This window comes from Pelophylax lessonae (assembly GCF_965119305.1).
Source record: "Pelophylax lessonae genome assembly, chromosome: 9".
Classification (NCBI taxonomy): Eukaryota; Metazoa; Chordata; class Amphibia; order Anura; family Ranidae; genus Pelophylax; species Pelophylax lessonae.
The window spans coordinates 175,775,117-175,799,517 of record NC_138776.1 but is presented as its reverse complement, the minus strand read 5'-3'; the positions used below and the strand labels follow the sequence as shown (position 1 = coordinate 175,799,517).

General features: G+C 43.0%; 1 protein-coding gene across 2 annotated transcripts in view; it reads right to left on the bottom strand.

Moving 5' to 3' along the window:
- LOC309563702 (uncharacterized protein) overlaps positions 1-17,607 on the bottom strand; it is a 69,117-nt gene extending 51,510 nt beyond the window's left edge. The window contains exons 1-2 of one of the 2 annotated variants that reach the window (XM_082268297.1): positions 17,477-17,607; positions 16,832-16,885 (exon numbers count right to left, since the gene is read on the bottom strand). In XM_082268297.1, coding sequence (XP_082124423.1) covers positions 16,832-16,885; positions 17,477-17,551 — 129 coding nt within the window. In that variant the 5' untranslated portion in view covers positions 17,552-17,607. The remainder of the gene's footprint in view (positions 1-16,831; positions 16,886-17,476) is intronic. The other variant, XM_082268299.1, reaches the window with a different exon arrangement.
- Between the last annotated feature and the right edge of the window lie 6,794 nt (positions 17,608-24,401).

The window sequence follows — 24,401 nt, the reverse complement described above, 5'->3', positions numbered from 1 at the left end:
TGGTACACGAACATACGAATATAAATGCATGTGTTGGGGGGACCTATGCACGAAAACATCATCTGATCTACACATGTTACATATCGCCTTTTCACGTCACAGCAAGAGCAATAATTCTAGGCCCATTATGTACAGTTTCCTCTAAACTAATGACCTGTAGAAGCTTGCCTATGAAAAATGTAGGGTGCTAAAGTTTGTCGCTATTGCATAGGCACACACAATTTTAAGGCTTAACATGTTGTGTATCTATGTAATCAGCATAGCCTCATCTTTATTATCTTAACTAAAAATTGGGTAATATATTATGTTTATGTGCCTTAAAATTAACTTTAATGTATTTTTTTCTAACATTTTGCATTTTTTTGTTGTGCTTTTTAAAATACCACTATTTAATTCACTAGGGTGTCTGCTTTCAGAAAATATTTAATTTTTGGGGGTTTTGTGTATTCTTAAATATATGTGGAAAAATGCAAAAATGGCTCTAAAAGTAAAAGGGTTAAATGAGAGTAAAAATGAACCACTTTTTTTTAATTTTGTTATTTTATATTTGTTACTCAGTTAAATCTTATTGGAAATGCATAAAAACATCTTCTGCTGAATTGCTGACACTTATGGATAATATAGTAAATGAGAAAGGGTTCATGACATAAACAGATTCCGGGGTAGCATCACTAAAATCTGTGAAGTGTACATCCAAAGGTGGTAGCTAATGTAATCTAAGAAATGTATTTTTTTTTTTTTAATGTATTATGTATTTTATGTATCCAGACTTATACCCACATTATTTGGTTTCCATACCCCTGGTTAAGAACCCCTGCACAAGAGTATCTCAAATGAAAGAGAAAATGTTACATTTTCCTAAAAAAGCACAGATAGCACTGGATTTTTGTATGATTTATTAAAAATATTCAGAAGCCAAATAACACCAATATATTCATATAGTTCAGTAAAACTCTTCTATCACCCTTCTTAAAGGTGAGCAAATTTCCTTTTCCTAGTTTCAGTATTATTATAAATGTGATTGATGAGTAAGAACTGTACTCAACTGTTACATAGAATTACTCCACTGGTGATCATTGTTTAAAGCAATTGAAACTCCCTCTGTTGCAAAACTATTCTGTTCATTGACTTTTTAATAGACCTTTTTGTTTTATGACATAGTTAGTCACACCAGAGATGTTGCTAAACATTTAATTTCTTCCTTAAAGCGGAGTTCCACCCTAAATTTATACTTACCTCCATCTTCTCGCTCCGGGTCACCTGAAAAACAAATGGATAATCGCAATTTTTTTTTTTTTTTTACTTACCTTGTAGAGAAAATATACTCACCTTACTTCCTTCTTCCTCCCCTCGGCGGCCGCGGCGATTCGTCACTTCCTGGCTTTTGCAATGATTCCTGGGAGCTGAACGTCATCGCTCCCAGGAATCATTGCGCCTGCACCGGCCCCGACGTCAGTTCCGGGGCGCGCGCGTCATTCCCTTCTAAACAGCTTCTGGGCATGCCCAGAAGCTGTGGAGGGATGACGCGCGCGCACCGGAAGTGACGTCGGGGCCGGTGCAGTGCATCGTGGGACCAAAGAAGACGGAAGAGGACGGAAGAGGACACGGAAGAGGATCGCGCTGGCTTCAAGCTGCCCACACCTGAGATGGCAGCGCTGGACAAGACATTTTCAAGGTAAGCATTTGTCCCAAAATGTAAGTGCAACCCGGGACAGATCAGAGGCTAGCCATTGTGGAATGTACTAGCCCTGACTGTCCCGGGGGTATTTTTATTAAAAAATGTATAACCAGGGTGGAACTCCGCTTTAATGCCACAAAATACTAAGGCCCCTTTGACACATGCGGATCGTTCATTTCATCAGTTCAGTCACGTCTTTAAAAAAAAAAAAAGTGGATGAAATTCATGTGTATGAATATACGATAATAAGAGGTGGTTGGTAAATTTTCAAGGCACACAGCTGTCCCCCACTTCATACCGATCTCACATTACGCAGTGGCTGGCAGACACACAGACTCATCGTTCCTGGCTCCATGGCAGCAACACTAAGATGGATATCAATAGAGGTCAATCAGCCTCTGCTGATGGGTACAAGCTGGCCGGAGGAGACAGAGTGAGCAGACGGACATCGTTGGAAGAGTTACAGTGCCTTGCGAAAGTATTCGGCCCCCTTGAACTTTTTGACCTTTTGCCACATTTCAGGCTTCAAACATAAAGATATAAAACTGTAATTTTTTGTGAAGAATCAACAACAAGTGGGACACAATCATGAAGTGGAACGAAATTTATTGGAAATTTCAAACTTTTTTAACAAATAAAAAAACTGAAAAATTGGGCGTGCAAAATTATTCAGCCCTTTTACTTTCGGTGCAGCAAACTCTCTCCAGAAGTTCATTGAGGATCTCTGAATGATCCAATGTTGACCTAAATGACTAATGATGATAAATAGAATCCAACTGTGTGTATTACTCTTCAGGATCCTACTTGGCACTCCCTTTCTCACTGACCATGTGTGCTAGCTCTTGTCCTCTGACCCTACTGGAGTGGTCCCCTTCCTGGGCAGACCCCTGGCAGGCTCCCTGGTACTCACGGACACTGTTTTTCCTCAGGTAGCTCTGCCTTTAACTCTACCGTCAGTAGCCTGGACCTCTTGGCTCAGCACCACACCCTGGCTCACCAAGCCGACTGCCTGTGGCCACTTTTCCTTGCTGACAGGAGAACCTGGCTTTCCGCCCAAAGACACCCTAACACATGTGCCCTTGGCTTTTTTGTCCAATCCCAGGATGCACCGCGGTTGTGCCCTCCCACTGGGACTGCCACAAAAGCCTGTGTGTCACTGGCTGGGTTTCCTCCACTGTCCAACAGGCTCCCCTATTGGCTACAGTGGGGACACTCCCTCAGACCAAGTGAATCACACATGAACACATGCAACAGGCAGAAATAACAATCAAACTCTCCTGATGAGCAGGCAGAGCCAAAAACGGGGCTTTTACCTAGCACCTTTCTAGGAGGGTGCTACATATACACGCTCCTCTTGTAAATAAATGTAAACAAACATTTTATGTTTTAAAATGATGGAGTCAGTAGAACAGTGGATGTGTCAGTAGGGCAGAGGTTGGTGTCAGTTAGACAGTGGATGGTTTTAGTCAGTATCAGTTATCAATGTCAGTCGGGCAGAGGATGGTGTAAGTAGAGCAGTGGACGGTGTCAGTACGGCAGTGGATGGTGTCAGTATTTTTTTTTCTTTATTTATTTTTGTATTACTTTTTACATTTTTTTTTTTGAATCTCTGTTGGGGGGCTTTGGTGAGATATCAGGGGTCTAAGCAGACCCCTGATGTCTCACTTTTAAAACAGAGAAAGGGACTGAGAAAGGGACTGAGGAGTGAGGATCAATGACAGGACAAGGTCACCTAGAGCTCAGGGCAAACATACCAAACTGCTCCCGCCAAGATGTATGAGCGTTATGTGTCAGCAAAAATCACCTCCCCCCTCCCAAAAAAAATTGAGCACTACTTTAAATTTCCCCTCCTTCCAGTTAAAATTTGCCCCCCCTGGAGGCATAATCCTTTGCTCCCCCATCCCCCCTCTAAGCCCAAAATCTTCTCTCTCCCCAAATCCCCACCAAATCACCCCTCCTAGCACAAATCCTTTTCCCCCCCACTCCAAATCCCCCATCCCAGAACAAATTATCCCCTGAAATTCCCCTTGCTAGCATAAATCCCCCCCCCCCCAAGTTTCCTCTTTTAGCAAAAATACCCCCCAATTATCCCTACTATCACAAATTCCACCCCCTCTACCATATCAGCTCTTCTAGCAGTAACCTTCAAAATACCCCCTCTTAGCACAAATCCTCTTCCCCCACCCCCCCAAATTACCACTCCTAGCCCCCTGTGGTGCCCCCACCTCAAATGATACCGCAGTGCCCAAGGCAACTTCCCTTCTGCACACCCCTTGTGCCAGCCCTTCTGAGAACAGAGAATCCCCAGTCCGCTTCTCTGCAGTCTCAGCTGCACGGGACAGTGAATGCATGGGAAGTGCTCTGTGGTGAGTGGCTTCTTGTTCATTCACAAACTGCCTGAAGCTGCAGCCGTTGGGTATGAGAGGAGGGAAGCAGGTAGCATTGGTGGGATTTGGGGTTTCTGGGCAGCAGGGAAAATCTGTGTCCAGGCACATCCGGCACATCCTGTGCACATGTTTATGGATATATGACATAATTTTGGCCAGAATCCTGGAAGAAACTGAAGAAATGTAAATAAAAAAGTGGTGATCGAAAATTTGGGCACCCCAGTTATAAATTTGTATTAATGTGCATAAAGAAGCCAAAGAAAGATGGAAAAATCTCCAAAAGGCATAAAATTATGGCAAAAATATGTCAACAAAAGTTGTATTTTATTTCCAGCATTTACACTTTCAAAATAACAGAAAAAAATGGTGTCTGCAAAAGTTTGGGCACCCTGCAGAGTTAATATCTTGTACTGCCCTCTTTGGCAAGTTTCACAGCTTGTAAACGCTTTTTGTAGCCAGCCAAGAGTCTTTCAATTCTTGTTTTAAGGTATCTTTGTCCATTCTTCCTTACAAAAGTCTTCCAGTTCTTTGAGATTTCTGGGCTGTCTGTCACGCACTGCTCTTTTAAGGTCTATCCATAGATTTTCAATTATGTTGAGGTCAGGAGATTGTGAAGGCCATGGCAAAACCTTCAGTTTACGCCTCTTGATGTAATCCCCCATGGATTTCGAGGTGTGTTTAGGATCATTATCCATTTGTAGAAGCCATCCTCTCTTTAACTTCAGCTTTTTCACAGATGGCATCAAGTTACCATCCAAAATTTGCTGAAATTTTATTGAATCCATTTTTCCTTCTACTCGTGAGATGTTCCCTGTGCCACTGGCTGCAATACAACCCCAAAGCATGATTGATCCACCCTCATGCTTAACAGTTGGACAGGGGTTCTTTTCATTAAATTCTGTGCCCCTTCTTCTCCAAATGTACCTTTGCTCATTCCGGCCAAAAAGTTAAATTTTAACCTCATCTGTCCACAGAACTTGTTTCCAAAATGCATCAGGCTTGTCTATATGTTCATTTGCAAAGTTCAAATGCAGATTTTTTTGATGAGGACGTAGAAGAGGTTTTCTTCTGATGACTCTTCCATGAAGACCATATTTGTACAAGTATCTCTTTATAGTGGAATAGTGTACCACAACTCCAGTGTCTGCCAGATCTTTCTGGAGGGATCGTGCAGTCAAACGTGGGTTTTGAATTGTTTTTCTCACAATCCTGCGAGCTGTTCTGTCTGATATTTTTCTTGGTCTTCCAGATCTTGCTTTAACTTCCACTGTTCCTGATGACTGCCACTTCTTAATTACATTTCGAACAGAGGATATTGACATCTGAAAACGCTTTGCTATCTTCTTATAGGCTTCTCCAGCTTTGTGTCAACTATTTTCAGTTTCAGTTTTCTAGGCTACTGCTTAGAAGATCCCATGGTGCTGATTGTTGGGGCAAGGTCAGATGAGTCTGGGCATTTAAAACCTTTAAGATTGACATCATCTGGTCTTCCCAGACGATTATTGAGAACAATCCATGACACTAGCAGGTCTCAGCCTTGCAAAGGGGGCAGTGCATGCTATAAATTCTGCAGGGTGCCCAAACTTTTGCAGACACCATTTTTTTGTTTTCTGTAATTTTGAAAGTGTCAATGATGGAAATAAAATCTAACTTTTGTTGACATATTATAAGAATGTCTAATCTGTAATTTGATGCATTTTGGAGATTTCTTCCATCTTTCCTTGGCTTCTTTATGCACATTAATACAAATTTTTACCTGGGGTGCCCAAACTTTCGATCACCACTGTATAGTATACCTTAGTATCTATTTACTAATGATAGCAGGATAAGGATTAAAATAGTTAATGTTGATTGAGAGAGTTTAGTTTTTTCTTTATTTCAGTTATATATTTTATTAGGAAACAAATATAACCATCTATCTATCTATAGTCCCTTCTACAACAGCTCAAAAAACTGGAGATTAACTGCTTGCCGACCGCCGCACGACTATTTACTATATATAATATACTATATATATATACTATATATATATATAAAACACAAGTCGCTCCGACTTAGAAAAAGGTTGCTGTACTACTTCGGGGTGACCTGGAGCGACTTGCATAGACATTCATTTTATGAAGTCCGTGCAAGTCGCGCCGAAGTCGTTCCGCTGCAGTGTGAATGCGGTGTTAGAGGCTGGATATAGTATGCTGATTGATTACATTCACTAAGAAACCCACAAAAAGCTTAGTTTGATATAAATCAGTAATACATATATCAAATGTCCTGTAAAGTAAAAAAGAGCCCTAAATACAGAACCCGCCCGAACAAAATGACAACTAGTGTCAATGACCTTTGACTCCACCTACACCATATTAATGCAAGAAAAATACACAATTGATGTTCAATAAAGATTTATAGGGAGCTGTAAACTGTTTTTTTATAATTATAATTTAATTCAAATTGCTCTTCTGAAACAGTTTTTTTTTTTGTCAAGTGATCACTGATCAGCACAGCACCAATCAGGGCTGACCAGAAACAGACTCACACTGTAGAGAGCATACATTAGCAGAGTAATAGAAGCCCCTGAAGAGGATCTTTCTCTGCAGATGCCAAAGAACAGGGATAGATCAAATGACCATACAACAGAGTTGCAGGAATAAGGTACATGGAGGATTAAAACAAAAATAAAACAAACAAAAAACAAAAAATAGTGACATAATATATGATTTATGTGAATGAATTATGGCAATTAGCACTTCTCAGTTTAGTATTACTTTATAACCACTTCAATACAGGCCACATATACCCCCTTCCTGGCCAGACCAATTTTCAGCTTTCAGTGCTCTCACACTTTGAATGACAATTACTCAGTCATGCTACACTGTACCCAAGCTAAAATTTTATCACTTTTTTTTTTTACACAAATAAAGTTTATTTTGGTGGTATTTAATCACCACTGGGTTTTCTATTTTTTGTAAAATAAGCGGAAAAAAAAGTGAACATTTTGAAAAGAAAAACACTTTTTTTTGTTTTTATTATAACATTTTGCCAATAAGTCATTTTTCTTTATACATTTAGGCAAAAACTTATACTGCTACATATCTTTTGTAAAAATAGCCCAAATTAGTGGATATTATTTAGTCTGTATGAAAGGTATAGAGTCTACAAGCTATCGATCACACCTGATGTACTAAAGACCTATCTCATTTCTTGAGACACGAACAAGCTAAGGTATTTAGCAAGAGGCATGGTGAGTTTTTTGAAGTTGTACATTTTCCTCAGAATTCTTGGGAAATTAAGAAATATTTATTTATTTGTTTATTTTACACACAATTGTCATAATAACAAGTTATTTCTCAGACACAGCATATGCATACTTGCAATTACACCCCAAAATACATTCTGCTACTCCTCCTGAGTATAGCGATACCACATGTGTGAGACTTTTACACAGCCTGGCCACATACAGAGGCCCAACATCCAAGTAGCACCTCTAGTGTTCTAGGAGCATAAATTACACATCTAATTTCATTCCTACCTATCAAACTTTTGAAGTCCCTGGAGCACCAGGACAATAGAAACACCCATAAAATGACCCAATTTTGGAATGCAAACACCCCAACATATATTCTATGAGACAATATGAGTCTTTTGAACTGGTTATTTTTCCACAAGTTTTCAGAAAACATGGAAAGAAAATTAAAACATATAGATATTTTTTTTTTTTACACAAAGTTGTCAATTTATAAGATATTTCTATCACATAGCATGTACATTGCAAAAATTACACCCCAAAATACATTCTGCTACTCCTCCTGAGTATGGCAATACCACATGTTTGAGACTTTTACACAGCCTAGCCAACATCCAAATAGCACCTTCAGACGTTCTAGGAGCATAAATTATACATCTACTTTCCTGACAATTGAATTTGCATCACATTCGGACACAACTCACACAGGACCCTTTTTTGGGTCTGCACCAGGATCAGATCACATGGGTGTTCACACCCATGCAATCCGATTCATGTTGGAACTGACAATTCGCATTGCGATATGCAAACTGATCTGGGCGTGTCGTTAACTTTGTATTGACACCCCCAGTGATTCGCATATGGCAGTGTGAACTGCCCGCAAGTTGAATGCAATGCGGGAACCCGCAATTGATTTGCAGGGTTCCTGCATTGCATATATGTGAACTGGGACTAATACCAAGCACGTTTAGAGTGACACATCTGAGGGGCATTGTTGTAAATTAGGGTACACTAGTGTTGCCCCCTGAAGAGTGAACCACAACTGATCACTTTTCAGAGGGTGTTTGCCAGGTGGCAAGGAAGCATTGCCAGGTGTCAAGGAAGCTTTACAATGGGATTGCATCTTCTGTGAACTCCACCAAGGTGTCATTGTGGATGGTGAACATGACATAAACATCTTTTCTTGTTCCTCCACTTCATGGCTAACACTTAATCAATTCTCAGAAATGCAGATTTACTAATTTGTAGCCTTTTTGTGACTACATTTTGTGGGAAGCCCTTCCTGTTTTTTATGGAGGTAACACAGGCGGAGGTACAGGTGATGAAAAAGGGGCAAACTGGTGTAATAGTTGTCCACGCATATATGATATCCTTTTTTGACCATGGGGTATGCCAGTTCCCAGACAATTTTCCCACTGGTTCCGATATATGTTGGGCACTCAGGGGGCTGGAGCTGGGAGTCTTTGCCTTCATACACACGGAAGGCATGCACATATCCAGTGACTCGATTGCAAAGTTTGTTTAGTTTTAACCTGTACCTGGCTCTCTTACTATGAATATACTGTTTGAAGTGCAGCTGGCCAGTAAAGTGGATAAGGGATTTGTCCACACAAATATTTTATTCTGGGACATCTGACACTTCAGAAAATTGTTTGCAAAAATAATTTATTAGGGGGCATATTTTATACAATTTATCGTGATTGGGATGATCTCGGGGAGGGCACTGTGAGTTGTCATTAAAATGTTGGAAGCGCATAATCATGTCATAGCGTGTCCTGGACGTGACAGCAGAATAAATTGGCATGTGGTGGATGGGGTAGGTGGACCAGGAGGCATGCACTTAATTTTTCTTTGAAAGCCCCATATTAAATGTAAGCCCCCAAAACAATCTTAATTTGTCTACTGTGAGACAACGCCAATGAAGCATACGGGCGTAGGGTGAATCGGGGATGGAGGCAATAAATTACTCTGGAAAGAGATTTGTTTGGTCCACCATATACTGCAGCAAATCTTGTGGGAAAAATAAATAAAAATAATTGAATTGAGAAAAATTAGTAGTGTTGGGCTGCACACCTGGCTTTGCGGTGAAAGGGGGAATTATAGTTGACCCTGAGTTGGCAGGCAACCATAAGGGGTTTGCCAGGGCATCGGGAAGGTAGGTTTGGGCCCAGATTCTTCTGGTTTGGTTTGTTATTCCAGCGCTGGTACTGGGTTCCTCTTCCTGGGGTCTAGCTCCATTTGTGTTGGTGCCGTTGGGGTCTATGGTGCTGCTGGTGGTAGGCAGGTTTTCTGATCTTGTTCTCCTTATTCTTTTTGGAGGGACTGTTTCCTCCTCTGATTCTGGCCCTGATCCATCTCTACTAGCACAAATTCCGAACCAGAATCGAATGATGAGATCTCCCCGCTGCTCTCATCATCTGAAATAGTAAGGATTGTATATGCCTCTTTAGATGTAAAAAATCTTTTAGACATGGCGGCTGGTATTGATGTTCAAATAAATAGAGTGATATCACGCAACAATAAGGTGCTAGGAGCAATGAATAAGGTGCTAAACTGTGCAAAAATGCAAATAATCAAAGTGTTATACCGATAAGGGTAAAAAATGACTAAATAAATCAGTGAAATTACTCATATGCATAATCAATATTGTGTCCATACATCCACCTCAGATGGAACACTCATATGAGGTGCCTAAACAACTCAAACACATCACATATAAATATAGATGGATATACAATACAAGTGAAAAAAATATATATAAAGTGCTGAGTGCTAGTCCAATATAAATAAGGTGATTCTCAATAGGAATAGACAGTCTCTTAAGTGCCCAGAAATTGCGCAGCTGCCGCTATGGATGCTTAAGGTGCTCACGATCCCACCACCAATGACGGATGGCCTCTCATCTTAAATTTCGACCCGTGTTTCACCACAGGGTCAAAATCAGCTTTATAATATCCTCAAACAAGGGGGTATGCTTGATCTTCTTATTCGATCCGAGTACTCCCTGATCACTGCACGGACAATAGAGTGGCTCTGTCCTCCCTGATTAACTCGGTCTCAGTCATAAAATCACAGGAATAAAGGGAATGCTCTCTGTATAAAATCATTTAATTCAATATCCAAAAGCATATAAACTTACATTAGTATGCACATGAGCTGTGCGGGCTGGAGGAAGCGTTGTATCAGTGAAGGAGATACAGGAAAAGTCCTATCCTGCGGCTGGATCTCGCCCGTTGGAGTCGGCGCCCCCTATACGCGTGTCTTCAGGCACTGATGGGCGTGTGACTTCCTCAGTAGTTGTGTAGACAATAAGACGGACGGATCTCAAATAACTCTTTCCCTATGATTGACACGCCCACTCGGCTGTGTCCCCAATAGACCGAATTTAGCTAACGCCGTAGTCGGATTATAATGGGATGACATACCAATATTAATTGGTTTAATCAAATTTAGGAGTGTTCAACTGGGCATGAGCTATTTGAGATCCGTCCGTCTTATTGTTTACACCCCTACTGAGGAAGTCACACGCCCATCAGCGCCTGACGACACGCGTATAGGGGGCAGAGACTCCAATGGGCGAGATCCAGCCGCAGAGTGTTCCATCTGAGGTGGATGTATGGACACAATATTGATTATGCATATGAGTAATTTCACTGATTTATTTAGTCATTTTTTACCCTTATCGGTATAACATTTTGATTATTTGCCTTTTTGCACAGCTCGGCTGGTATTGATGGCCTATGTGACAGATCACTGATGGCCGTACCGATGGCTTGTATGATAGATCACTGGTGGCGGTACTGATGGTGGTACTGATGGCCTGTGTTACAGGTCACTGATGGCAATACTGATGGCCTGTATGACAGGTCACTGATGGCGGTACTGATGGCCTCTGTGACAGGTCACAGATGGCAGTACTGATGGTGGTACTGATGGCCTGTTTGACAGATCACTAATGGCGGTACTGATGGCCTGTGTGACAGGTCACTCATGGCAGTACTGATGGTGGTACTGATGGCCTGTGTGACAAGTCCCTGATGGCAGTACTGATGGTAGAACTGATGGCCTGTGTGACAGGTCACTGCTGGTGGTACTAATGACCTGTGTGACAGGTCTTTGATGACGGTACTGATGGCCTGTGTGACAGGTCACTGATGGCGGTCCTGATGGCCTGTGTGACAGGTCACTGATGGCGGTACTGATGGCCTGTGTGACAGATCTAGATGGACTGTGTGACAGATGGGCTGTGTGACAGATCCAGATGGGCTGTGTGACAGATCCAGATGGCCTGAGGGTGCCTCAGAGTCCTCCATATTCTCATCCTGTGGTCCTCCCTCTTCCTACTCCACATTCCTGTCTGAGTAAAACTCCCAGAATCCCTTGTGTTCAGCAGGGGGGCATGTCCAGTTGGAACTCTCAGTGCAGGATTTTTTTTAGCTGGGAAATATGGTCAGCAGCATGGGGCACCATGAAAACCATTACAGAAGAGGTCCGGCAGGTGCAGCACTTTACCCCAAATCCTAGAGACTGGAACAGCCTAGATATGACCCACGGTGGCACTGAGTGTCAAGGGGATGCTGGGGGTGCAGGGTGAGGTGTAATGGAGGTACACAATGAGGAAAGGTGGTGGATACAGAGTAAAGGTAATGGGGGTTGCCAGGGGTACAGAGTAAGGGGTAATAAGGGATGCAGGGTGAGGTTTAATGAGGATAAAGAGAAAATAGTGGGAGATGCAGGTGGTGCAGTGAGGTAGTGGGAGGTGCAGACTTTGGGGTAGCGAGGGATGTGGGGGTTGCAGAATGCAGGGTAGTGGGGGATGCAGTGCTTGCAGAATGTCAGATGCTGGGAGATGCAGAGGTTGCAGAATGTGGGGTGTAATGGTTGTACAGAGAGAGTAGTAGGGGATGCAGGGTAGTGCAGCGTGAGGTGCAATGAGGGAGCAGAGAGAGTTATAGGAATCCAGATTGTGTAGGGTGAGGTGTAAAGGGGGATGCAGAGGGTGCAGAATGTGGGATAGTGGGGGAATGCAGGAAGTTCAGAATGTGGGGTAGTAGGGGATGCAGAGGTAGTACAATGTTGGAACATTAGGGATAAAGGAGATGCAAAATGAGGTGTGATATGGGATGCAGAGGGTGCAGAGTGTAGGGCAATGGGAGGTGCATGGGGAGACACCGGGCAGAAGAGCCTGTCAGGCTGGCTATATAGAGACCCTTAATTTCTAATGGTGGCCCCGCGAACAACAATAAGAAACTGGTGCCGCTTTTTCATCAGGAGATACTTGAAGTAAATATCTTAATCTGAGCATCCAAAATTTCACATTCTGTTTATTATTTTCATCACATCAACCCTTTTGGCTTAGCATTGCAAATATCAGAAAATAATTTCCAAAATATTTTTTTCTGTTGTTTTTACCAAATTTATTGAATATGCAGATTAACAGAACATCAAGACACAGACAACATTACATTTTTAATCATTTGTGAGCTTGGTATTTCTTCATTTGAGTCTTTCATGTTGATTTTATTTTTTACATCCTTGTTGTTGAGTCTGGCATGGCTCAGGGGGGCAGGGGAGGGGGCAAGGATCTGTGCAAACAGAAAATTATAATATGAATACTTGTTATACATTTGTTTTCTTAACTGACCATATGAAATATATATACTTTCTGCATTGTAACTTAAGAGATTAACCTGGTATTCAGTAGTCACTCATGTTGTCTTACAGGAATAATAATATAGGGGCTAAATCTTGCCTGTTATCAGCCTGCACATCATAAATTAGTATGGCACCCCTAAATATACCACAATACAATTGTTAACATTTCACCATAACCAGTCTAGTTCTACTTTCTTGTTGATCCTCAAGCCCTGAATCTCAGAAGCCATTGTTTCCATACATTGAAACATACAGTGCATTTATAAATGGCCTAAAGTTGAAGTGGTTATACTGGGACCATAGTTGACATCACAACCACGATCCTGGTTCTTTTTTTATGTAAAAGTGATCTAAGCAGCTATAGAGCCACTGAATCACTTTTACAGGTAACGGATTCATCGAAAAAAATTATAAAAAAAAAGTCAAAACGCTCCACCCCCCCTGTGCCCATGCGCAAATGCCAACACACATATAGGTCCCACATGCACATGTAAACAGTGATCACACCACACATGTAAGATAATGCTGTGAATGTCAGAGAAAGAGCAATAATTCTAGCACCAGACCTCTTGTGTAACTCTAAACTGGTAGCCTGTAAAAGCTTTTAATAAGTTGTCTATGGAGATTTTTAGGTAACGTAGTTTGGTGCCATTCCATGGGTAAACGCAATTTTAAAGCATGACATGTTAGTTATCTATTTACTCAATGTAGCATCATCTTTTATGTTTTACCAAAAAAATGGGTATTACATTGTGTTTATGTTCACAAAAACTTATGAAATTTTATTTTTTCCTGAAGATTTCCATTTGATAAACCCCTGCGCCATCATTGTGCGACATAAACACATTGCAACACCAACCATTTTATTCTCCATGATCTCTGCTTAAAAAAATATAAATTGTTTAGGGGTTCCAGGTAATTTTCTAGCAAAAGCATGCTAATTGGACCAGACTGGAAGTGGTAACAGAAAAAATTATCTCTTGAAGTAGGGCTGTACCTGCATTGCAATGGTTAATTGCTCATCTAGGTCTAAGGGAACAGTAAAAGAATATTTACTTAAAGCAGTAGTATACTCCGCTATTTGACTTTAACCTATAGGTAAGCCTATAATAAGGCTTACCTGTAGGTACAATTAATATCTCCTAAACCTGCACGGTTTAGGAGATATTCAACCTGCATGCAGCTGCTGACGTCTGCGGCACATGCGCTCTATAGGTCCGGCGGACCTTCAGAGTTCCTTGCCATATCTTGTTGGAAAGTGAAACTCCCGCGTGCATGCGTGGGAGTGACATCATCGCGGCTCCGGCCACTCACAGCGCTGGAGCCGCCGAACCAAGAAGAGACGCAGAGGGAGCATGTCGGCTCCCTCAGCGTTGTCCAGACGACCATGCCAGGGCTTCATTCTAAGGTAAGTATTTCATAATGAGCTAGTATGCAATGCATACTAGCTCATTATGCCTTTGTCCTGCAGTTTTTTTTTTTAATGAGTATACAACCGCTTTAATTGCTCCTTCACTCCTTCCTGCTGCTAGACCTTTCAGTGTCTTCTCCCCAATGCTCTAGCAGTCCACGGTCCTTTCAGACAGTAAAGAATGTCAGTTTTGAATGCATTTGTAAAGGTAGGTAAAAGGAAGCGCCCAATATCCAGTGAATGCAAGCTGGAAGGTGAATTTTGAGAGTAGCAACAAGTAATCAAGCCAATGCGTTTAGGGGGAATAAAGACTCCCCCTTCCACAGGGCTGTTTCTACATACTAATAATAAATGGAGAAAGGTGTGTCTGTAACAAAAGATGCAAATGGTGTGCAGCGCTGAATATTGATATCAAACAGTATATAAAAACTTATGTGTAAAAGACCAAAGTATGATAATAATGTCCCAAAATATAAGTGCAAAAACTGTCCATAAAGTGACTTGGGTATCCACCATATGTTGTAAGGACAATCCAGTGGTTAAATGTAGTACATCTATGCAGTCTCCAGATAAGAGTGAATATGCAGTCTTAAACCTATCCAGGTTGGTGGTTCCCTTGATAACGTGCATGCGCACAAAATGCGTCAGGAGGGTCCTACATGCTGATGTAATCACCGCCACTTCCTCATGCTTGGACTTTGGACTTTTACACATAAGTTTTTATATAGTGTTTGATATCAATATTGAGCGCTGCACACCATTGGCATCTTTTGTTACTGTAGGGAGTTGTATGATCACTATTTTGTGCTAGCTGCTGTAATCCACATTGCGCTCACTTTCTATTTTTTGCATTTACACAGGTGTGTTTGAAACACCAAGATCAGAAAGATCAATATTGGCTTTTGACTCAATGCAGCCTCTGCAAACATAGCCAACATCGATCTTTCTGATTTTGGTGTTACAAACACACCTGTTAGAAAGCCTTCCCCATTTATTATTAGTATGCAAAAACAGCCCTGAGGAAGGTGGAGTCTTTGTCCCCCTGAAATGTGTTGGCTTGATTACCTATTGCTACTCTTTTAAATGATTTCAAATTCACCTTCCAACTTGTATTCAATGGCTATTTGGTACTCCTTCTTACCTACCTTTACAAGTACATGCAGAAATGACTTTTTCTGGCTTACTGCCACCTTCTTTTTAAATGGGGCAGAAATATTTGGAAGAGACCTCTTACCACAACCCTTATCATCACCTACCCATTTGCTAATGACTGATTGAATGTATGTACACTTTAATATCGAAGATAGGCTATAGGGCTATACATTGACAGCTGCCACTGCTGACATGTTTTAGAGAGGTGCATGATGACCTGGAGTAGCCATGCCAATCCTGGCTTTACTACCTAGTTAGCTACTGATCTAGAGCAAGAACACAGACAGAAATGATTGAACTCTTGTACCATATTTTTGTCCAGGTCTGTGACTCTTCAGATACTAAGGCCAAAATTGCAATACCTTTTTTTCCATCTTAGGGTACACGGGACGCTGGAAATGGCCGTTTAGGAGCAGTTGGGCGTTTTTTTTAGAAGCCCCTGAACGCAGCTCCATGTTATCTTATCTGTCCATGTACACATGGTCGTTTACAGTCATTTGCAGGCAGTTGCGTTCAGGGACTTTTTTTAGAACGCAATTATTTGTGTTTGAAGCATGTTTCCCGGCGTTTCAAATGCAGAAACGCGGCCGAACGTGACTAAACGTGACTGAACGTGATGAACCTACGTTCAGCCACGTTATATGTTTCTTTTCTTCCATTCAAAATCAATGGTTCCCTATGGGAGCCTATTGATTTGAATGGAAGTCGCACCGCAAGTCGGATCCGACTTGCGGCCCGACCTGCACTGTAAGAATCTTGAGGGGGAACTCCACGCCAAAAATGGGAAAAAAACTGTCTCTTTAAGACAGTTTTCCTTCGTGTCCTGTGCTGTAGACTCAACACTAAGTGAAAGAATATCTTTCCAATGTGAAGGAAGTCCACTTCTAGACAAGATGGCCAGGGTACAAGTGTCCCCATCTAAAAATGTGCCCTCTTTTCCTGTTTTGGTGCCAATACAAAAATTTGGATCTACTCTCAGTTTTAATCCATGTAATAATGGTGATGAGGATGATTAGAAAGAGTGAATCTAGCTAATGAAAACACAGACAGTATTAAAAACCTGACAGAGGTTGAACCCATCATCACTGTATTCAAATTTAAAATTGTGTTGCCCTTAGTAATACCTTACCAATAAGTAAGCAAGGGCCACTCCATATATACTGTAAGATGCACTAAATGCAATGAAATTGATTTATCACTGATGTGTACTACATAATTCTTTCCACAAAAAAACATAAAGGCAAATATATTCCAGATGAGGACATACAAATTACATTTTTTTAATTATTTTTTAATGTTTACTGACTCACCAGGCTTAGGGCATTTTGGTTTTTGATCCTGACATTGCTGCACTGGTTTGCATGCTGAAAAGGAAAAGTAGGGACATTATTCATGAAGCCACATGTGTTGTAGCCCTTAGCTCACTTCTTTTAATGATAATATATCAAGGTTTAAAGAACAATTTGAAAATAAAAAAATAAAGCTGAATTTGATAACAGTGTCTAGTAGCTAATATTTCTATATCTTTGATCTCTGATAATTGCTCAGAATTACAGCAGCATATTTGTATGACACAAATGAATGGGAATGACACGCTCCACTGGACAGTGCTAAAACATTATAGGTGAAATTATTGCGCTTGCTGGTGGTGACTGATTAAAACGTATTCTTACATAAGAAAGGTGAACATGTTAAAGCAAAGTTTCTATGAAACAGGCATATTAATTTAGATTATTTTTTTTTCTTCATGAGCCCTAAATAAGTTATTTCTTATACTAACACGTTATCCCTTATACTAGAAACACTTTGAGTTAAGTTTTTGTTTTCTTATTTGTGGCATGGGACCAATGGATTTAAATTACCACATCAATGTTGTAGACACCAAAACAGTGTAAGGCTGATCGGCCAATTTTTTCACTTACTGAAAGGTTTTATAAGTATAAAATGCTACTTACGGTCCTGGCACTTCTGATCATGTTGTCCATGATGCCCATGTTGTTCATGGTGTTCATGGTGTCCATGATGTCCATGAGGTCCACCTTTAGTTGAAGACATTGTTGTTGGCTGGTGTTAGCAAGTAAGTTCAAAATTAACTCAAAGGAAAAGCAAGTTATGTTGTAAAAGCAATGAAACTGTTGCTTTTATATCCAAGTTGTTTCCTGCTTGTAAAGGGGGAGTTAGATCCCTTGAAAAACCAGTTTGATTTTCACCAAGCCTGACATTCATTTCATAGGAGGAACCTTTTTAGCAAAAAAATATTGTAATGTTCCATGAAGGAAGGGGTGTTGCCTCCTTGGTGTATCATTTAGCTGCTATTTTCACCCAATTATATTAGTTGTAGATGACTCTCTTATTGAACATTTGGTCAAGAATTCCATAGCTGATACTATGACTGATTAATTACATAGTTTCATAGTAGATAAGGTTGGAAAAAACACAGGTCCATCCAGTCCAACATGCGTGCCTGTATTCGTTTGAAGTATACTTACCCTTGTGTAAAGTGCTTATTGAGGAACACATCTAGAAGGGTTTTGAGTTTGTCAACACTCAAAGCTGATAGCATTAACTGGGTAAGAGAGTTCTAATTTTTTTTTTGTTGCTTTAACCGTAAAGTACCCTCTACACAATTTAAGATTAAACCTTCTTTCCTTCTTTCAAATTGTGACTGCATGAACTTGTCAGGGACCTAAGATTAAAGGTAAGAATAAAAAGCTTGCTGCGGCCTTTCCAATCTCCATTGGAGAATTTGAAGATAGTGGTTTTGTCTCCTCTTAGGCATCTATTCTTTTTTTTTTTTTTAAACTTATTTTTATTAGCTAGTTTTTTTTTTTTTTTTTTTAAAGAAAGCAAATACAAACATTCACACAAGAAAAACAGAGCGACCCAGAAGACCTTTTCAGGGGCGACTAACTATACAAAAGAACTACTCTCTAACCACCACCCTACCCTCAGCCATCCCCCCCCCCCAAAACAATCACCAGCAACCTGTTATACAATCCAGGAGTACCGAGGCAAGTGGGTCGGGATAGGCCGGCGCCAAAAAGCACTTCTCCTACCCCTGAATAAAACTCACAAACCCTTCTAATACAAAAAACTGTCCTAGTCACTTAGATAATAATAAAGGTAATCATGACTGATGTAACAAATTTGCAAAGGCAAAGCCAGAGTTCAACAAAGCATAGTAGAGAGCATTAACTCACAGTGTCCGAAGACACAACCCACGCCCTCCATACCTTCTCAAATTTTTTGGGGCAACCCCTGGAAACGTAGGTCGCCTTATAAAGAGGTAGCACTGTATTCACCAGGCCCTTCCAGAACAACAGCGAAGGGGGAGTCACCTTTTTCCAATGTAGTAGGATAGCCTTCTTTGCATAAAATAGCAGAATAACCAGTAAAGTTCTATGTGCTAACGTGGGCACCACCTCCTCCACCAAACCCAATAGGCATACCCTCGGGGTCAGTGGAATCGGCGTCAGTAGCACCCCTGCAAGACAGGCCGTCACCTCTGACCAGAACCGCTGGATCTGAACACAGTCCCAGAAAACATGGGTCACATCCACTGGGAGGAGGAGCAATGCCAACATTCAGCCGACGAAGTCGGATAAATCTTGGCCAGGTGGGCAGGAGTATAGTAGATTCTATATAGAAATTTAAACTGAATGAGTTTGTCCCTGGCAGCCACCAAATATTTGAAGGGTGCATCCCACACGTCCTCCCAGTCATCTCCCTGCAGGTCAGTCACCTCAACCGTCCATTTCTCCCTACATATGGCAATAGGCGGTGTCAGTTTAAACATGTCTTTGTAAACCGTCGATAGTGTCTTGGGCAGGTCAGCACTCTTCAACATACATTCTAGATCTGAAGGTACAGGTTCAATTCTAGAGTTGGCAAATTGACTCCGGAAGGCATGTCGCAGTTGGAGATAACCAAAGAGGTAGGTATTAGGTAAGTCATGTCTTTCTCGTAGGCGATCAAAGGGTAAGAGATTCCCCTCAATCGTAATGTCACCCAAGGTTTTCACCTCCTTCACTGCCCACACCACGGGATCTGGCAACCGATAAAAGTGAGGGAGAGTAGGATTCATCCAGAGAGGGGTGGAAGGCGAGAAGCCCACATAGCTGGGACACACCAATTTCAAGGTCTGAACCCATGTCCTGATAGTAGCCTTCATGGAGAGCGTCAGAGGAAGATTCAAACCCAATCCCCGATATAGCGCCAATCTCAGACTCTCAAAGGAGCCCAGAAGGGGCGCCTCCAGGACCGTGGCCGAATCCCTCTCGTCAGCCTGCAACCAACGCCGTGCAAACACCATCTCACCTGCCAGATAGTATCTACGCCAGCTGGGGAGTGCAAGGCCACCACTGCCCCAGGGCTCCTGGAGGGCTCTCAAGCCAATCCTGGGAGCCCCCGGGGACCAAAGAAAAGAGCCAACGATACCATCCAATTTCCTAAAAAATGATCCGGGCACCCATGTGGGGGAATTACGAAGAAAGTATAACAACACTGGAAGAAACTTAATTTTGAGTAGGCTAATACGACCCATCAGGGAAAGCGGGAGCTTTTTCCAGGCAGACACATTCTGTTGGAGCCTGGGAATCAAAGGTAAGAGATTCAAGGAGTAATAGTCTTGTGGACGTCTAGTAACCCGGATCCCCAGGTAAGTCATAGTGTCAACCCAACAGAGAGTGAGGTCTGCAGCCGCGGCAAGTCTCGCATCCTCATCCAGGGGAAGGATCGAGGACTTCTTCCAGTTAACCCGGAGACCCGAGCACCCACCAAATTCATCCAGGATAGACAAAGCCGCCTGCAGAGATGGACCAGGGTCCTCCAGAAATAAAAGCATATAATCCGCGTACCATGCGAGGGATTCTTTGATGGAACTTACCCTAACTGACCCAACCGCCAGTGAAGTACATAAAGCTCAATTGTAAGGGTGAAGAGGAATGGGGAAAGAGGGCAGCCCTGCCTAATCCCCTGCCCCACCTCAAGGAACCGAGAAGTCAAGAAACCCAATCTAATGGCCGTCCTAGGACCGGTATATAGGAATTTAATCCAGGTTCTAAAATTTGGTCCAAAACCCATGAGTTCCAACACTGTAAACATGAAGGCCCAGTCGACATAATCGAAAGCCTTCTCGATATCTATTGAGACCACCACCCTCCTCCGGGATCCCCCCCCCCAGGAGCTGAAGATGAGTAAAAACACCGTCTAATATTAATATCCACCGACTGCCCGGGCATAAAACCGGTCTGGTCCGGGTTAATCAAGAAGTGAATGACCCCAGCCAGCCGAGTAGCCAGGACCTTCATCGAGATTTTAAAGTCCATATTCAAGAGTGCAATGGGGCGGTAAGAAGAACAGTCCAGAGGGTCCTTACCGGGTTTCAGCAGCAGCACCATGTAGGCATCCAGCATGGAAGGGGGGAGTTCCTTCCTCTCTAGGCAATGCTGAAGCAAAGAACTGAGTCGCGGGGCCAACTGCTCAGAAAATAATTTATAAAAATCAGCTGGGAAGCCGTCCGGACTCTTTGTGCGGAGGGAAGGCCGCATTGGCCTTCTCCACCTCCAGAGGGGTGAAAAAAGGGCACTGTCCTCATCCGTCAGGGTTGGAAAAGTGAGACCTCCGAAAGTCATTCGATCCCTGAGGGGTCAGGGTCGACCCAGGGGCATACAAAGACTCAAAATAAGTGCGAAACTCCTCAAGTATGTCCCGCGGGTCCGTCACCACATTTCCCCCAGGGTGCCATGAGATGGATGTTAACTCTCTGGTCTGCCACCATCAGTGCCAGAAACTTCCCGTTCTTGTCCCTCTGGGCAAAAATAAATTCCCTTGTATGCTTGGCCTCAGTGTGGGCTAGATCAGACAGGTGCAAGAGGCATAGCTGGAATCAGATGGCAATGCCGCATGATCCCCTGCCCGCACCCTTTCTGCCTCCTGTAAGGACATGATTTCATTGTTATGATCCCGTCTGGCGGTCTTAATGGCTGAGATACATTCCCCCCGTGTCACCACCTTGAATGCCTCCCAGACCACCGGAGGCTCTGTAGATTCGACATTCTCCTCCCAGTACGAGCGGATCGATTGCACAGGGTGGGAAGTGACCTGATCCTGTTGGAGCCAGCCCTCAGACAAACGCCAACCCCATTCTCTAGCCCCCATTTGGAGGTTCAATGTCAAGAGAAGCGGGTTGTGATCAGACACTCCCCCCGGCCCAGTACTCCAAGCCAAGCAAAAGCGACTGCAGATGTGCATTCCCAAAGGCCAAGTCAATCCTAGCAGATGAATGGTGTGTAGTAGACAGATGAGAGTACTCCCTCAGCTGGGGATGCTTCCATTTCCAAAGCTTAGACAGGCCCAGAGCAGAAGCCCAAGTTAGTAAATCCACTGAGGCAGGCAGGTTGGGGTTGGAAGTATCCAGGGCGCCATCCAGAATAGCATTAAAGTCACCCATAAATAACATTGGTAAGTGAATATGAGCAGATAGCTTATCGACCAAATCATACAGCAATTGAACCTCAAAAGGAGGAGGCCCATACACCGCCACCAGAAGCATGGTGACAGAATATATATCCAACACCACTGCCACATATCTTCCCCCCGGATCAGAGACCACCTGGTAAATAGTACACGGCATGGATTTACTGATTAGTATAGACACACCTCTAGCATAGGTAGAGTAGGTCACATGAAACGCCCTCTGAAATCACTGCCTCCGAAGAGCCAAGGTCAGGCTACCATCCAGGTGAGTCTCCTGCAGGCTTAATGACCTTCAGGTATTGAAACACACTGGCCAACTTAAACTTGTTATTTAGGCCCCTCCCATTCCATGAGAGGCACCTGATGTTATCAGCCATAAGAGTCTAGAAAAAATGAATAACCGAACCAGGACAGTTCGCAAAACAAAAGAAAACAGCGTGAGAGTTGTGAGTTCAAGAAAAAAACCAGAAAGAAAACCTCGGTGGGCCTAGGAGTAGTACCGATCGTCTGCTGGTGCAACAGTCCCCTTGCCATTATACCAGAAACAAAAATAAAAAAATAGAAAAACAACAACAAAAACAGTCTGGTATGCGGCTTGATCCCAAAATTTCCCAAAGAAATCATAATGTGTGACGGTCCTCCGGTGTGAACAACTGTTCGGCAACTAAGTCGATATCCGGTGTACCCTGTGGAGACTCTGAGTATGCCGGATCAACAGGGGAGGTCAGCAGGCCTAGTTGTGCAGCTGCCACACAGTTCCAGGACAGGGAGGACAAGAGTCAATCCCCAGTTCATAAGGCCCCTGCCCGCTCAGCCATGGCATTAACATAGACTGCCAGGGGGTGAAAACACAGGAGACAGTCGACCATGGTAATATAGAGGATGGCAGGTAACAGCATGGTCAGGAAGGGCCAAACGAAAGGGACCAGGCAGATAGCAGAGCAGCAACCAGAAGGATACTTAACGCAAACCATCCAACCATTCCGACACTTCCTGCGGGGACTCAAAAAATTTCACCGAGCCGTTGTGCTGGATCAGGAGCCTGCTGGGGTACATCATAATGTATTTCTTCTCCTTGGCTCATAGGCGTTTACGGACATCTGTGAAGGAGCGGTGCCTCCGTTGTGTCTCAGCGGAGAAATCTGGGAACAACATGTTTCGGGCATTTTTAAAACGAAGGTCCTGATGTTTCCGTGCTTCGGACAGAAGCGTGTCATGGTCCCTATAATTAAGGGATTTGACCAGGAATGGGCGAGGGGGGGGTCTCCAGGTGGCCTGGCCCGGCCCCAGCCGGGACCCAATGGGTTCGTTCCACCACATACGGGGGGGGGGGGGTAGATCAGTAAGGGAGAGCAGCTGCTTAAAAAAATGCTCTGTAAAGGAAGCAGGCCTGGTCCCCTCCGCCCCTTCAGGGAGTCCCACCTCTCTTACATATTGCGCCTCTGTCGATCCTCAGCGTCATCCGCTCTATGTTGCAGGGACTTCACCATGGTTTGCAAGTCAGATATCTGAGCAGCTTGTCAAGATCATGGCGGATCAGGGTGCACTCCAATGCTAAGTGGTCAATCCTGACCATAAGGGCCACCTTGCAGCCATCAATGGCCTCGAGTATGGGAGCAGTGATGGCATGCTGGTCCGCCTCAGGCACCGGAGGAGATGACTGAGTACCTCCGGGGAGCCGCGAGTCCTCCCACTGCTGATCCTCCATCACTACACACACGCTACAGCCCCGCGGCGAAGAGGACATTGGCGCCAAGATGGCGGAGGCATCTCCGGATCGGTGAGAAGTTCCCCCTAAATGTAGAAGCGATGGCAGGCCAAAACTGACACCCTAAAACGGATAAAGTGCAGGATGGTCAGAGAGCTCCTTGCAGACACGTCTAGCCTCGCTCACATCTGGCCACGCCCCCCCAAGCATCTCTTCTTTAAGGCAAATATAATTTACTTATTGCTCCTCATACCTGATGTCCTCCAGTCCCCTTATTAATTTTGTTTTTGCAAACTCAAGATGAAGCCTAGTATTTTGTAAAGGGGTATAAGTATCAATGTATCCCTTAAAAAATTCATTTTTAATGCATGAGAGTATTCTGCTTACTTCCCTTGCATAATTTGGTTTCATCAGCAGATATCAAAATTAAACTCCTTCCTCAATGCCATTTATAAACAAGGTAAACAGCATTGAGCCCTGAAACACATCACACAAAACCACTCTGAGGCTAAATTTTTTTCCACAACTCTCTGTACCAGTTCTTGAAGCCAGCCTTCTATCTATGTACAATGTACATAGAATCATCTCCACCCCAATAGACTTTAGTTTATATATTAAAGCGGAGCAATACTCCCCTGGGATCCAGCAATGCAGCATCCTGGAGCTCCAGGCCGCCTGGTAATGTCTTTGGGAGG